The sequence below is a fragment of the Rissa tridactyla genome, chromosome Z (assembly GCF_028500815.1).
Source record: "Rissa tridactyla isolate bRisTri1 chromosome Z, bRisTri1.patW.cur.20221130, whole genome shotgun sequence".
Lineage (NCBI taxonomy): Eukaryota > Metazoa > Chordata > Aves > Charadriiformes > Laridae > Rissa > Rissa tridactyla.
Window position 1 is genome coordinate 12092855 of NC_071497.1, and position 16732 is coordinate 12109586.

The following is a 16732-nucleotide window of genomic DNA, read 5'->3' on the forward strand; positions in this document are numbered from 1 at the left end:
TGAATGGAAAGAATTGCCATTGTAATTGCTCTCTTAGCAGTGAATACTTCAACCTGGCTATGATTCTCACTGACTGAAATCTTGTTTTCTATCAGACCTTCAAACTGCACAGAAGGGGAAGATCAGCTAAAGGATCTGCTGTATTAGTCTCAGCATAACCTAACACACAAGCTGTTTGGGACAGTAGCAAGCAATTCTAAAGAAAGTTTTATGGCAACTGATTATTTGGCTGGGATACAGCTGCAAGAACTCCAGATTTTAGAATTAAATTTGTGCACTTAAAAAGAAGATAGTACTGTATTGGGTCCTTCTAAACTGCTGGTTTGAATTTTTTCTCCCTCTCTTGCTCATAGTTTTGAACCGGATGACTAGAAGAGGAGTTCTATAGTGAAAATCCTCTCTCAACATGAAAGGTAAGAGCCTAGACAAAATTTAGAACAACCGGGCTGACAATGCTCATACTGCCTGCCTGAGATACTGAGGCTTCTGCAGCGTCTCCAGTGTAGGAATGCTCCTATTTTGGGTGCCTGTGGAGTCCCAAAAGAAAACAAACCTGTAAATTAAGGCTCTTTTCTAAGACTATATGCATCCTTTTCTATGTCTTCATATAAAACGGATAAAATATACGCAATGCCTTCCTTTTCTAAGGTTTACAGTACCCTTTCAAGCTGTCACATAAAGAACCGTACCCATGCCAGCTCCGTAAATCTGAAGAGAAACTAGTGGCCCATGAGCCATCATAAGGAACCTGCAAAACAACTACAATTTTCACACCAATGTCTTTACGGTAACAACATACACTTCAGAATTGCCCTTCAGTTCTAAGATTAAAATTGATAATACACTTAGTAAGTACTATAGCTATATGTCAGGAGAATGACATTAAACTTGGATGGAAACAAGAGCAGTGAAGGCAGAGCATAAAGATATCTATCACAGTTAACACAACTCAAAAGACAGGAGATGCATTAAAAGCCTATGAAATCAAAATTAGTCTTAGGGAGAGAGAGAATGTCAGTTTATAAGGTCATATTGAACCTTGAGACAGGCATCACCGAAGATGTTGATTATGTCTTGTTTAGTCTTTCATTAGTTAGACTAGTCAACAAACAGAAATATTTCATCAATAACCATCCTTATCTGCAATTTTTAAAAGTTTAATCTGTCCCTCCCCTATGAGTTCACTGAGAAACACTGAAAGAAATCCAGCTGTTTTGTCGTGTGGTTTTCACTGAAACCACGCTCAAAGACTAAGTCTCAGTTAGCCAAAATGTAAGTGTTCTCCAAGGAAGTGCTTTACGCTTTCACCAAGTTTCTACAGCTAGTGTACCTGTGACATGCTGTAATAGTTCATTATCATGCCACAGAATGACTTAGTCCCATTTGTAAAATGAACCATAATAAAACTCCAATCTCAATGAAAATCAATGGAATAAAAACTCTTCTCTCATCTTCCTAAAGATTTTATGTGTCTCCAGGGATGTCTGGGGCTAGCATATCTTCATAGGGTCACTTTTAAATGGGTCTCCTCCACCATGCAAATGGCGCAGGACTGCAGTCATCTTCCACTGTCACTCTGATGCTTGCTTTGTTTAGCATAAGATGAGGTTTGCAAATGTACTTCAAAAAACATTCTTAATATTAGAATGGTACGACTCAATTATTTGAACTTCTTTCAGGGCTTAGTTGAGCCGTGTGAAAGAAGTATTTTTCACACAAAAAAAATTATGTAAAAATATTACATGATACTTCCTCCTCAACAAAAAGGGTGTGTTAAACAATGCAAAAAACATTAGTGTTATATGTGAACAGCCACATACCCTACATACATGGTTTTTCAAAGAAGTTGGCATGATAATTTGCAGTATTCAAAGTAAAACAAAAGTGTTTATTATTCAGAGTTAAACAAAAATGTTTACGTTCACAATGTTTCTGTGGCAGCATAGTAATTTAGTTGTCACTAGCTTCCATTTCTTTTTCCTTTGGAAGCAAGTAAATCAAACAGCAAAGAAATACCTCAAAATTCCATGAAAGTATTGCACTTTTTATTTCGGGGTCTATCACTAAAGCCAATTCCCCTTTTGAGCTTCCTCTGTTCTGGCAGAGGAGCTGATTCTTTAGGCCGATAGGAAGATCCTTTGCTGGGGAAATACCTGGAGAGCTGAAGCCCTTCATTTTTCTGGCTTTTGGGTTTTTTCTGCCTACCCTTTGCTTTTTCAAGTGGAAGCTGTTTACCTGGATGTGTGACAATGACAGCCCCTAGTGGAGCACAATTACATCCACAGCAGCCTTTCACAAAACGTCTTCCGCAAGCACTGCAGGATTTGCTTTACTTGGATGTGCATTTTTATACATATCTTGGTGATGAATATATATGGCCACAAGTTTCTTCATTTTTCATGAACTCTAACTAGATATTAACTGCATGCCCTCGTTCATCAAGTTGTTTTATTTTCATCCCTTTATCATTTCTAGACTAAGCAATATTTTCTGGTTACGTTTTTTTCCAAAATTAAAATGAGTATAAAGTTTCATTGCTTTTCTCATTATTCTGATTCACAAGTAAAAGAAAAATTATTTGGCATTTGTTCTCACTTGAGGTGGCACAGTGTTACTTACTACCAGATATCTTTAATATCTTTGCTTTTCTCTGCAAAAGAGAAAAGCTGTTGTGTTTGAAAGTGGAATTTTTGTCTTTCTGTCCTTCATGAAATTGTTTGCCAGTGTCACATGACTTACTGCCAATAAGCAGGAATTTTACCTTGATGTAAAAGTTATTATTATCACCATTATGATGAAATTTGGCAATTCTGGTTGAGATGTTCTGAAAAAAGGCAGTCTCTTATTGACTAAAATGATATAAAACATGGTAAGACCAACCCTGATATTATCTGATTCAAAGTAAACACTGAAATAATACTGTAGGTGTGAGCAGTGTTGCAAAACAAAGACCAATTTAACATAGCAAATTATAAAATAGATAATATGATTACTCGTGGGATAAACATAATCTCATCAAACCATATTTCTTCATACTGAGGCATCAATTTTAGAGGTGCATTATATAGCTGATGGAACTAGAGCATCTGAGACTGTAAAAACCCAAAGACTTCACAGTTCTTGTTTACCAGTTAAACTCTACCCCAGTTAAGCACAATTTTATAATAATGTCTCTCTAGCAGTAAGGCGATTACATTTTACAAATCACTGTTCTTTTTGTTTGGGCAGTAGGTTACAAAGGTGGTTTCCTAGAGCCAAATACTTCTTCATTAGTGAAATGAGATTATTGTTTTGTACAAACCAGGCCACCTACTTCAACGTGTTCTCCAGTCACATTGGATCATTCTTTAAGCCTTTACATTGAATAGAATGAGCCTTGCTAGCTCTAAAATACAAATGATCCAGTAATTACTTAGTAAGATCAACCCTCTTCATGCCTCTCCTCCTTGTTCTTGAAAGGGGAATACCATAAACATGCAAGCTAACATATAGACATATGACAATAGATCTTAGAATAAGAGAGAACAACCTGGTTCCCATGGATTGTACAGTATGCATTCTGTGAAAAGGGACAGATCATTCCTTGTTTTATCTTCTTCTTTTAACTTAATTGTAAATACACCTCAAGTAAAAAAGAAAAGTAAAGCATCTGCTTGAAACTTTGGCTACCATGACATGATGCATGGCATGTTCCTCTAACATTATTAAGTGCCTGTACTTCTGTAAATAACAAAGAAAGCCATGGAAATGAACTATGTATGATCAGGAGGGAAGTAATGTCAGCTGAATAACACGTTATTGAAAGATAGCATGCCTATGAAGTGGCATGGAAGAGCATTAGTCAATCTTCAGAGGTGTTGAAGGCTCTTGAAAAGCCATTCCTGATCAACTTCCAGAGGGTTGCATTGTTCTGGATAGACAGACTTTTTTTTGTGCTGCAATGACTGCATCAGTTGATTTTATCTGAATCCTAGCACTTTTAACAAGAGATGTTTGGATAGCAACATTTAGATTCATTCACCATCTGGTGCTTATAGATACATCTGTAAACTTTTAGTGCATCTGTAACATATATCATGGATAATTTTTATTTTCTTTTTCATTTTCTGTTAGATATATCAACAACAAACCTTCCTCAGAATCATGCATTAAATAGCAGGACTACTGTGACTGAAAGTTCAAAAGCTCAATATTGCAAAATAAGTCACTGGCACAGGAAGTGTGTCAGCTTTATTTGATGCTGCCCTAATCTCTGACTGACAGTTGACTCCAAGTCTGATATCTTAAACAGGCATTTTAGCATAATCTTTTGACTGTCAGAACTTAGTATATGCGGCAGCACTGGGCTTACCAACAGCGGACACTATCCAAGCAATGGCTGAAATAAGCTCAAAAAAGGCAAAAATTGCAGCAGATTTCAGAATACCAAAACACTATTTTTCTAAGAGAAATATCTTGCAGTAGAGACAGAAATATAGATTTACTAAATGATAGAGAAGAAGCCAAAATCCCTTTCATTGGGATTGCTAAGAAAAATCACATCGGCTTCAAGAATGCTGCTTCAGCATGGACATTGATAGGCTTTTGCTTGTAGTTGGGAAAAACTTTTATCGATCCAAGTAGTCTTGCTGAGATCAGGACTTCAAGGTTAGCTGCTGTTGCCAATATCTTCTTACCGAGAGACCAAAAGATTTATTATGGTTTTGCATTTAAGCAAAAATATCAGGACTGAGATATCTTTCCAGAGAAGTCAATTATAAAAGCAGATCACTGAAAAGTCTTCAAACCCTGAGCTGGGTAGGATTCCTTCTGCATGCTGAGCTAAAGAGCTGTGAGAGACAATTTTCCCTATTTCAGGCTATGTCAGTCTGAGAGAGTTAGCCATTATCAGCTAAACATACATATTTAATACCAGTAACAGATGACGTCAGCTACAGGATTTAGTTGCAGAAGGAAGACAATGCATCTTTGTTTCTTCTAAAAATCTTAATCAAAGGTCAGCCAGACAAGTGCTTAAAGAGTCATATTTATCCTCTGGACAGCTTTTTCCACGCAGTTACCTTTAACTGCAGCAGATCAGATGTAAATCAATGACTGTAAAAAGTATTCAAGGAAATGGTATTCATAAATCACAGTGATGCAGTGAAAGGGTCTTAAGTTTTATTTTCCTGTATTCTTCCCCCATATCCTGTATTTGTAGGTTTGTTTCTTAAAGAATTTAAATTTGAAAGAAATCATTCAGATTTTTAATGACAGTTGGGGTATATGCTAGACATCAATAAAATGTCCCCTTTTTCTTATAAAAATGATGGCCAAATAATATGGTGTAATGTAAAGCACATCACAGCTACAGCTGAATTAATACATCCACACAGTTAGATTCACATTTACAAAACAAAGACTGGTAAGCTAGCATGGCTTTACCACTTTGACCATTTAAGTAGCTAACAACATAGGTAGAATCAATTTGCTTTTTTTGATGTAGATTTTATCTAATGCATTTTCTTTCAAAAAAAACCCTATTTTATTAAGATGTAATGTATCATAATGGCTACATAAAGATCCAAATTTAATATTAATATAGTTTAATTTAAGTAAAATTAGGCACACGCTTCCTGTCAAGGTACAACAAGTGAATGAGTGTGAGTTACTTGGTAAAGACTTGCAATGAAATGCAGTGAAATGCAAAGATGGCTCTGGCCATCAGGAGCCTCTATATTGAAAGTTTTCTTCTTCCCAGTATCTTCAGTTACCACAGAGGAGTGAGCAATTCCTACAAAATTAAGGAGCTTAGAGAGCAGGAATTCCTTTTTCCTATTACAAGTTATGATTAGAAATTAGATGTGAATATTACCAGTTCAGGTATCAGGTACGTTGAAGGAATTAGTAATTAGAAACAATCACTTCAATTCACAAATAACTCCTTTATGTTAACAAGTTCACTTCAAATGGCAAATACAGTTCTGCATAAGAAAAAAGACAGAAAAATTTTTATAATTTATTGAATTTCAGTTTCTACTGAAACAGACCTTGAGACAACAAGAAAAATTTGAGTCACACATTTTAAAAAGCGTCACCTACCATTTGCAAACAAAATAAAACAGATCAAAATAAAGAATCCAAGCAAGACCATTTGAAGCTATTTAGTTTAATAAATACCCCTATAAATGTTTTTCACTGGAAAAAAATATCAAGTGTCATGGACTGACTGCATTTATTTGAAAATAAATTAGGAAAAAAAATACAAGCTAATAAAGATTTTCTTTAAAAAAAGATTACATAAAATTTGAAAAAAATACTAAATTGATAGGAGAGGAAGAGATGAAGTGACCACTGTTGTCTGGCCTTATCAATGTTTGGAAGAGAGCTCCAAATATTCCCTCATTTAATGCTTTGCATTTACCACCTGCTAGTCTTGCCCCACTGAACTCCATTTTTTGTTTTGTTTTGTTTTTTTTTATAAGTACAGTGTTTCTCATTTCTGTCATTTTTTTATGTTGACATCTTGTTGCTGTATTCACTGGTGAAGGCCAGCCAGCTACATAAATATTATTCACCTCTTCCTATCTGTAAGGATCTGTAGTTTCTCATGTTCTGGCTTGTTCATATACCACAGGTCAGGGCTGGCCACCTGCATAACTCAACATGATTTAGTTTATTTAAAACATGTTTACCTGATAGCTGATTTAACTCATGATCAAAACGGATTAGCTCAATCATTTCAATGCTTTACTCTACTCTGCATGTCTACTTTATAACTAGTAACTTCTGCTGTTTTATTCTATTTTTCAGAGAATCAACCCAAAAGATCCAGAAATAACTTCTTTTCTGATGCAGATTCACTACAGCATTTGAAAGAAGACTACCACAGGTTGCCATTAACATATCTGCTCCAAGTTGTTTCTGCTAATTCCATGAAATTACGAAGAATCAAAAGGCTTTCCACTCCTCCACATTTAAAATCCAGCAGAAACATTGATTTCACTGGACTTATTGGAAATAAAGCTGTAAAAGCAACTTTAATGTCATATTCATGTATTAAAAATGTGAATGACTTTGCATTAAGACACTCACTTGTGATGAAGTCAGGTTTCTTTAACTGGAACTGAGTACACATTAGCAGCATTTTCTCTCTTAATAGTCTAGTAATGGAGTCACACCCAGATTAAGTGCATTTATGACAGAAATAAAGCCTTACTCATACAATGTTTTGTACAATAAGAAGGTAGTGAGACTACGAACAGGGTCTGCTCACACAATCAGAGGTCAGATGGTACAACCCTCTTTTTCATCCTACTGATAAGAAAGAATTCTTTCCACTGACTTCAATGGGAGTATGCAACGTGAGTGTGAGAGAAGCAACAGGACATAAGGATTAGCCTCTAAGAGCAGTTTTCATTCTGAAATGCATGCTTACCTGTGATTCTCGACACTTTCAAGACACCGTAACACAGGCTACTTTGTAATGACTGTAAGATGGATTCTCCCTGCTGTCCTTCATTCCTCCTCCTCCGCAGAAGAGTATTTTACCTTGCAATTAATGTAATTACCTCATTCACAACGAAACAGACAGCTCATTAAGGATTTAGTTGTATACTTTACAGAGACAGTTCTAAGTAGGATATAAGGCAATTAGACCACCACAGAGATATTTTTAAAAGCTGCGTGTTCCTTCATATTAGTGATTTTTCTGCATTTTTTTTCTTCTGCTAGATAGGCATGTATGTATAAGCAAGATTTTTCTCAGATGCTGTTCATATAGCATATGTTATATGAACAGCATATGCTGTTCTGTAACTGGCACAACTGATTGTATTTATATAACCATATTTACAAAAGATATAATGGTTCTACCAACAAGACCTGCACCACCTAATTCACAGAATCCAGATGCAAGGGCTGGGAGAATTAAGTACTTACTGCCCACCATAGGAGGAGATCAGGTTCAAGACCTTCTAAAGAACCTGAATGTACACAAGTCTGTGTGATTGATGAGATGTATTCAAGGGTCCCAAGGGAAGTGGCAGATGAAGTTACTAAGCCACTATCCATCGTATCTGAAAAGTCGTGACAGTCTGGTGAAGTTCCCAGTGACTGGAAAAGAGGAAGCATAATCCCCATTTCTAAAAAGACCCAGGGAATTACAGACTGGTCAGTCTCACCTCTGTGCCCAGCAAAGATCATGGAGCAGATCTTCTTGGAAACTATGCTAAGGCATAGGGAAAAAAGAGAGGTGACTGGTGACAGCCAACATGGCTTCACAAAGGGAAAATCATGCCTGACAAATCTGGTGGCCTTCTACAATGGGGTTACAGTGTTGGTAGATAAGGGAAGAGCAACTGATGTCATCTACCTGGACTTGTGCAAAGCATTGATAGTATGCCAGCACAACATCCTGGTCTCTAAAATCGAGAGACACAGATTTGATGAGTGGACCACTTCATAGATAAAGAATTAGCTGGATGGTTGCACTTGAAGGGTTGCGGTCAACGGCCCAACGTCCAGGTGGACACCAGTGATGAGTGATGTCCCTCAAAGGTCCACGTTGGGAACAGTATTATTTAACATCTTTGTTGAGGACACGATGATGGGAATGATGTTTAGGAACAAGTTGTTTTAAAAGTTTCCTAAGTCAAGAGGAAATGTTAGTCAACTATTCAGCTTCACAACTCCACATGCTTATTTGATAGCCCTTTTTAGCTTTCAATGAAAAACAAATAATGATTTTGTTTGCCCCATTCTTATAAAACACCAAAAAGAATTTGGCATAAATAAATGCTGAAGCTTCTCTGTTGCAAAAAGAAAAAAAAAAAAAAAAACAAAAAAAACAACAGTCTGTATTTAGACTTTGAAAAGGAAATCTGTGGTTTGAATGGATGAAAAGATAGATATCTAAAAAATTGGTTGGATGGTCAGGCTCAGAGTGTGCTGGTTAATGGGCCGTATGCAAGCTGGAGGCACGTAAAAGTTGGGTACCCCAAGGATGTATCCTGGGACCTGTCCTGTTTGAAATCGCTATTGGTGACCTAGACAAGTCAAGGGAGTGCAATTTCACGAAGTATGCAGATGGCACCAAATTATGGGGACTAGTCAATACGCACAAGGGCTGGGCTGTTATCCAGGGGAGCCTGGACAGATAGGAAGAAGGAGCTAGCATCGACGCCGTGACACTCAGCCAGGAAAAAAGCACAGCCCTGGAAAAGCAGAAGCTCAGCAGTGATACCGACCGGGGCCAGCAGGACCGAGGAGCACCTCTGAGGTAAAAGCCCTGGATGCTGTCAGGCAGCAAGCTGAGCAGGGGCAAGCAGCTCACTGCGTAGCAACAGTGGGCATAGGCTCAAAGAAAAGAGGTTCAGACTGGAAACGAGGAAGAGGTTTTCCCCCACAAAGACAGCCACGCAGTGGAGGTGGGACACAGAGAGGTTATGCTGCCTCTACCTTGGAAATTTCCAAAACCTAACTGGACAAAGCGCTGAGCAATCTCATCTGATCTGATGTCTGACCCTGCTTCAAGCAGGAGGTTGATCTCGAGGCCTCCTGAGGTGCCTTCCAAATTAAAATATCCTATGATCCTCTATTGCTTTCCTCATCATTAACAAACTATGTATTAAATAAATATAAAGCAAAGCTGCCATTTCCACCTAACAGAGCTAAGGCATCTTATTCTAGCCTCTAAGCAGCCACCTGGAAGGCTAAGAAGGGTAGTTCACCAGTAGCCTCTACAACCAGCCAAATAAAAGAGCAATGTATTGTGTTCAGATTCTTAGAACTCTTCTCATTTCAGTATCTGAGCATCACAGGTGAAGTACAAACATATGACCACTTTGTAGGTGTGTTCCAGTCCCCCTTACTTTTCTCTCAGCAACTACTGCACCTTTCACTGAATTTGCCATCCTTTCACCAGTGGCTGAGGCAGAAATGTACATCTCTTTCAACATTCATTTCCCATGCAATTACATGTTACAGTGCAGTAGTGATTCAAAGCAGCGACTTCATTAAAAGACATCATGGAAAGGTATACTCCCAAATTAACGACTTTGGTACATTTAAGTATTTATATTGTGTAGCTAATCTTTTTCTCTCTGTCTTGTTTTTCTGGATGCCTTAGTTCATTTTGCCTTCTTCAGATTCTACTCTTGTGGAATGAACACTTGTTTTGTTCATTTAAGCTGGCTTATAAAAATTCCCGATGAGTAACACTCAAAATAATATTTATACTGTTTAAGTTTCTGTGGAAGTTTTGAATAAATTGCACTTGAGGAATACACATACCAAGAAAACAACAGTCATAACTCCGTTATGTGTTAGCAAGGAGATAAACCCTCTGCAACAAAATGAATAGATTCCTCTAGAAAAAAAAAAATTGACAACTTCACACATTTTCAATCTCTTCTGATGTCAAAGCAAAAGTGAAGCAAAATACTTCTTTTCTCCAAATAATAAATATTTCTCTACATCTTTATTGCCTTCTTGCCTTAATAGTATTTTACACTCAGTTCTGATTTCTGTGACTAACAGAAAATGAAATGAGGAAAAAAAAAGAGACACAAAAAAGACACAGGACCAAATTCTCAGTTAACATGAACTGGTGCCATTTATGCACAGTTAAGCTGAATCTGATCAGCTGTGATCCAGCTCATAATAGATTATTTTGTAGAGAACAATGAGGTGTAGTCAAGATTATGACTATATTCATAGTAATCTTGTGCTCAACCCTCCAATATATTCTCAAAAAGCCTTTCTGGAGTTCAGTGATAAATTTTATGAAAGTTGAGGAAAGAGCACAGCAGTAGATTCCATAGCACTGGTCCAGCCTAAAACCCTGGCAATTCTACAGAGCATCATCATTTTTGCAATTCTAAAGAGCAGCCCCACTGTAAAAGACAAGAACCGCATGCAGCTGCTGAATTTCATCTCACCTCTCCCTACACTCCTTACCCTGATAGACACTGCTAATGGGCATTCATGTTATTCTTATCTGTAACGTTCTCAGCTTCACTCACAAGAAATCCAACTAAGATGCAGCATGCAGTCTTACGAGGAAAGTATGTGCTTGTTCTGTGAGTACCAAAGCTACCACTAGGATTTCACATAGCCCCCACTGCCATCTTGCATAGAGGAAGGCTTTGCTTCTTCCATTCATGATCTTAATAAGAGCAGTACTATACCTGATATATACCACTTACCACTTTTTATCAGCCATACAAACAATCCCCATGCACCTGTTTTAAAGTTGTACATACAGACATCCAGATCTACAGGTATATCTGAGGAAAAGACTGATGGAGGTAACTATGAATTCCGCACATTTTCTTCTGCAGGATGTGTACCCTATTAAACTTCAATATGATGAAGAAAAACTAGAGATACCGTAATCTTCATAGGACAATCTTCATAGGTAATCTCTATCCCCTTAATCAGAGTATGTGTCACTGCATTGTTTCTTGGAGTAGCTGCATAAGGTGCTTGATATTCTCTAGTGGTTGTCATTCATTGCTTTTACCTTTTCCAGGTACTCCAAAGGCATTGCTATTGAGGTGCATTTCTCTGCTGTGACATCCTATTCAATTATCCATCATATACTGTTATTTTGTTTCTTATTTTGTTTCCTGGTTTCGGGTAAAAACTTGCATTTCTCTCTATTTCAACTGTGAGAGGAGTGCTTGTGAAATACTTTAATTGGAAGTTCCTGTGTTTTGTGTATAATGCCTACTTGGCCCAACAATTTGTCTTCTACTTCTTATAAAGCAGAATAGAAATACTTTTTAAAATACTGAGATAACGATGAAGTATTGGCATTTGCCCTTTTCATAGGAACAACTGTCTGGGAAACATCTGCAATATGCCTGTGCTTGGAAAAAACTCTATGCTAATGCTGGGCTAAACCCATTTTCTCAGTTTAAAAAAAAAAATAGTAGTACTTTGTAGTGGTAAACACAGCATCTGTCCATGTGTTTTTACTTAACTTTTTTCACTCGCTCGGGTACACAAAAGCTAATGGAGCTCTTAAAACCAGAGTGAAAAACGTAACTTTTGTTTTCCCCGCAGAAATCCATCCTCATCTGGGACTCAACCTCCAAGGAGTTCTTGGAGGAGAACATTTTCCAGACTCCCAAGACTATGGCAGCACCAGGCTGAATGCACCTGCTGCAGCATTACCAAAGATTTACGCACTTCTGATGCATATTCTGTAGGTATCCACTTCTAAGGTAAAAGGAAGAGGTAAGGACATCCAATATAATGGCATTGTGGTGCCGATCACAGTGAAGAAGGTGCCATTCCAGCAAGCAGAACTGCACTGGGAGCCTAGCTGTAGCTAAGATGTGCGTAAAGTCTGGCAGAGGAGAAGAGGGAGCATTCTCACAACTAGTCTTGCAATTTCTGTCAGTACAGGGATTCGTTCAAGCTTGACCACAGCAGAAATTTGATGCTGAACCACCTGCTGAGAAACACCGCAATTTGTTGAACAGACAGCAGCCTGAGGGCTGTGGGAGCAATTTATGCACCCAATTAAAAGCTGGGGAGGGGGGAAGCCTTTTTCCCGAAATTGACAGCTATTTGTAGAAACTGACATTTCATACACTTGCTAAGCATATGAAGCGGAAGCATTTCTGGATATTAAATTCTGGCCTCATTCAATTTCTGTTCCCAAGGTAACAGACAGCAGGTCAGCAGATACAATCACTTTAAAAACTAAACTTATCTCTTTCTTTAGCTTCTTCTCCCATACAAGCTGCTACCGGTGGACAGAAGATGAAATTTAGTTACTTAATTGCATTTACGGCTTTAAAAATACTTTCAGCTCTGCTTTGAGGGTCACGTAAGTTTTCCTATCTGCTCCTCCTGACAATTTTTCTTTTGTACAGAGACTGGCGGCTATTCTAAGCCCTCGGCGCGGTAAAGGAAAGAATGCAGTATTTCAGAATAACGCAGCACCTCCGGTCAGTTTCAAGAGACCTTCCGCGGGCCCCCCTGCGGCAGCTCCGAGTAAATATCCCTTTCCCTGAGGTAAAATATCTGCCAGGGGACCCTCAGAGCCCGGGGACGGGGCTCACACCCAGACGAAGGCGGTTCCCTCCTCGGCTGCGGGATCTGAGGGGGGCGAGGGGCGGCCATTGGGGTCAGAAAGGGCGGGAAGCCGCCGCCGGCCGCGGCCGCCGAGGACGAGAGGGGCGGCAGCCAATCAGAGGCGCGGGGTGCCCTTCCCGCGCGGGCGGAGGGCGGGGCGGTCGCCCTGAGGGGAAGGCGGCGGCGGCTGAGGACCAGTGGCGCTTGGCAACAGGTAACTTTGTTTTTACTGCTCTCTCTTTCCGTCATATGTCGCCAGTTGGCCACTGCCGGTCCACCACCGATTTTGAAAACCGCGAATTTAAAAACATTTCATGCCGGCAGAAATAACTGATAACTGCGTATTTCACTTAAAGTGGTGTTCTCTGTAGAGTCCTTGGAGAATGAAACAGGATCATGTCATTCTGCAGTGTTATTGTTTCTCCTTAAAAAAAGATATTTAGGTATGCTTCAATTTTCTTGAATCCTCACAGAGTAGTATTTTTAAGTCACACTGCCCATTTTATATTAGCAACTTCAAACACACCTGATTGAGATGGTTCTGATGTTTACTGATTAAGTAACACACCCTTAAGAAACTAGTAGTACCTTAAGTGGCTACTAACCAATTCACTGCTATTAGCTGTATTAATTCACAATTATATCACTGTGAGTAATAGTTGCAATTCTGTTGCTTGCTATTTGTATGAATGCATGGTTATATTGATAAAAAGAAATCTAAATGTGATACATACCAATACTATTAAGTTGCAGTTCTATTCCGTGTCCTCCTGCACTTAAAGTACAAATCTGTCCCTCCTTACAAACGCATCCCTTCTTCCTCCACCCTCACACACCAAGTCTGTTGGACATACACCTGATGGACAGTCCAGTAGGTTGTCCAAAGGGTTTTCCTCAGCATTCCCAGTGTTTTTGATCCAGAGGTTGGGTTCACCCCTGTCTCTAACCACACTCCTTCCATCAGAAGGTTCCCCTAAACTTCATTCTTCATCTGATTTTATACCTTATTCCGTTTCGTTTCTTTTCCTGAAACTACCTCTTTACCTCTGCTGCTCTTCCTTTTTTATGCATAGACTCCTCTCAAGTAAGGAACCAGCCTCTAATTACTTTTTCCTCACTCGTCCCAATTCTGTTACATCCATACCTAAATTTGGTATTTCCAACACTGTTGCCGTGGCAATTTTAGCCTATTATCATGTTACTGATACCTACTGTTATGTATATGAAGATAGCCTTCTGTCACAAGTTTCCCTTAGGCCCTACAGTTCACGTTGGTTATATTTAATTTACATCATACACTTTTTGAATATAATTATTTTACTTTAGCCTTGACTCTCCTACCTAATTTTAATTAAGAACAAGTATTCTCTTACCTTATGCATACCTAAGCAATAGTATAGCCTGTTTCGCACTCATACCATATCTCTGTCCCAAGTATCATTTTCATCTCACTCCTGGTTCCCATCATAAGCATCAACTAATTTAGAGACCTGGTGTTCCAGCAGGACCTCTTCCTCACAGCTAGGCTATACAGTCACCTTTTCCCTTGTAAAACTGAAGGATATAAAAAAGGTCCCCTCATAAATACATGAGACAGTGAAAAGTTAATAGGTTAGAAAGCTGAACTGCTATCTTTAAATTCTATCTAAATAATTTAAAATCCATAAAAATTAATTGAATCATTTTATTTCTAAAAATTAGTGCTACAGGGAGGTAATTTGTATTGCTTAACATTCAGTTAATGGTTTGAAAGGTTCTCAGTGAAACAAACAGCAAGAGGCCAAGCTAAAAAAAAACCAAACCAAAAACCCAAAAGAAAACCAGAAGCCCAGTTCTTTTGGATAAAAATCAAGTGTCTGTGATCTGTAGTTAGCCTGCTACACCCTTCCAAAGGAAGACTACTGAATGCTTTGGGTATCCTTCCTCTATAGGAAATTCAGTCCAAGGTGCGTGTAGTAGCAGAAATTATGAAGTTATTCTTGTTGAACCTTCTTGAACCTTAATTTCAACCTTCTCTTTCAACATTTTTGCCTGATATAGGAAGTTTTTAACTAATCCATATTCTGTATATATTCTAGACAGATGAAGTGTTGAAAACATCAGAAAATAAGATGTTTGCAGCTTTAAAGTATCATTCAACAGACTATTTATATGAGGTATAGTTTTATTATTTCTCTTAATATTCCAAAAGAAATATGAAGTAGTAACTGAAGCAGTAACTGAAAAAATATTGAGTGCACATTAAAAAAAGATACAGAGAACTACTTTCTTAGGAATTCTGTTTCAGTGGGGTTGTACTGCATTTGCTGGGATAACATAGTGAAGCGATTACAGGTTTTTTAAATAAAAAATTAAAGTATGATTTTGCCAAAACTAAAGAGCATCAATTTTTTTTAGTGTCTGTTGCACTTGTAATTGTGTTTTATAGCCAGTTTCCTGCGTAGAGCTTTCATTGGAGAATGCACTGTGCCTTCTAATGCATAAAATTCAATTAATTGCCTTTTTGGAGAACGAATACAATTTTCTAGCTACTTTAATACGTATTAGGACAGTGATACACATACTTCAGTATTCCCTACTGATGATAGGGAAGAGTTTTTGTAATGTTTTAGATTAAATTCATGGAGAACAGATGTTTTTTTCACACCTATAACGAGTATTTTGGCTTGATAGATGTTGATCAGTTAAGACATAGAAACCTTACGAAGTCTTGTTTTCCTTCCTGTCTACATCTGTGTGATATTACCAACCACTTATCACTGAAGCACACTATCTTACTTAATTGAGTTTGCACTTATTTACGTTTTCAAAGAAAAGCCATGAGCCAAATTAAAAAACTTCTCTGGCAGAGTGGTGCTTTGTCAAGAGGGGATATTGCTAGTGTGTGGGCAGAAGAATGAGGTAGCAAGACATGGTGCCTTCAAGAGTTCAGGGAGAGTGCAAGCCCATACACCAGTGCTCCTGGCACATAGATGGAGAAATGCAGCCTGGGAAGTGGTCCAGCAGTAGTACTTGTGGGTAAAGTGAGATCCACGTTATGAAACATGTTGCCCACATCACTTTCCTTATTGTTCCATATAGTACCTGTGTATGTGCCTAGTGTTTGTTTAGATTGTGGCAACCAGAACTTCTTTTTCTATTTTAATTCCAACAGTATGCAAGGTGTCATTCAATATTTGTGTGGAAACCTTCTCACAGTAGTTCCAGTCAGTTTGATCTAATTGTTTCTGTGTTTTCTTTGAATAAAACTAGATGTCTTAGCAAAGTATATTGTGGGCTGTCGTGCAAAAGAGAAGAATTACAATTCATAGCTTTTCTTGCCTGAATTTTTAGCAGTAGGTGGGTGCTGAGGGCAGAACGAATGAAAAGTAGTAGAAGAGAAATGTTCAGTGACCTGCCGAATAGCTGGTCTGCGACAGGGTGTGAATGTTGCTCTGTAATACTACCAGAAGAGGTTAATGGATGTGATCACACATTTAAAGGTATTACAGATCTCACTGTGCAAGGGATAAACTGTGCTAAAACTGCAGCTTCTTGTTCCACTCTTGTGCATAACTTGTACCCTCCCACTAGAAAGTACATGGTAGTTAAAATGACTTTTCAGGCATCTGATACGTTAACTGCACTTGCTGAATGCCTTCAATTCTTAGGAAATGCTAGAATT

General features: G+C 38.3%; 1 protein-coding gene across 1 annotated transcript in view; it reads left to right on the forward strand.

Annotated features, from left to right (window-relative positions):
• Positions 1–11026: 11026 nt before the first annotated feature.
• Positions 11027–16732, forward strand: part of SHOC1 (shortage in chiasmata 1) — a 56887-nt gene continuing 51181 nt past the window's right edge. Inside the window, exons 1-3 of the mRNA XM_054185689.1 lie at positions 11027–11045; positions 12049–12190; positions 13126–13282. Coding sequence (XP_054041664.1) covers positions 11027–11045; positions 12049–12190; positions 13126–13282 — 318 coding nt within the window. The remainder of the gene's footprint in view (positions 11046–12048; positions 12191–13125; positions 13283–16732) is intronic.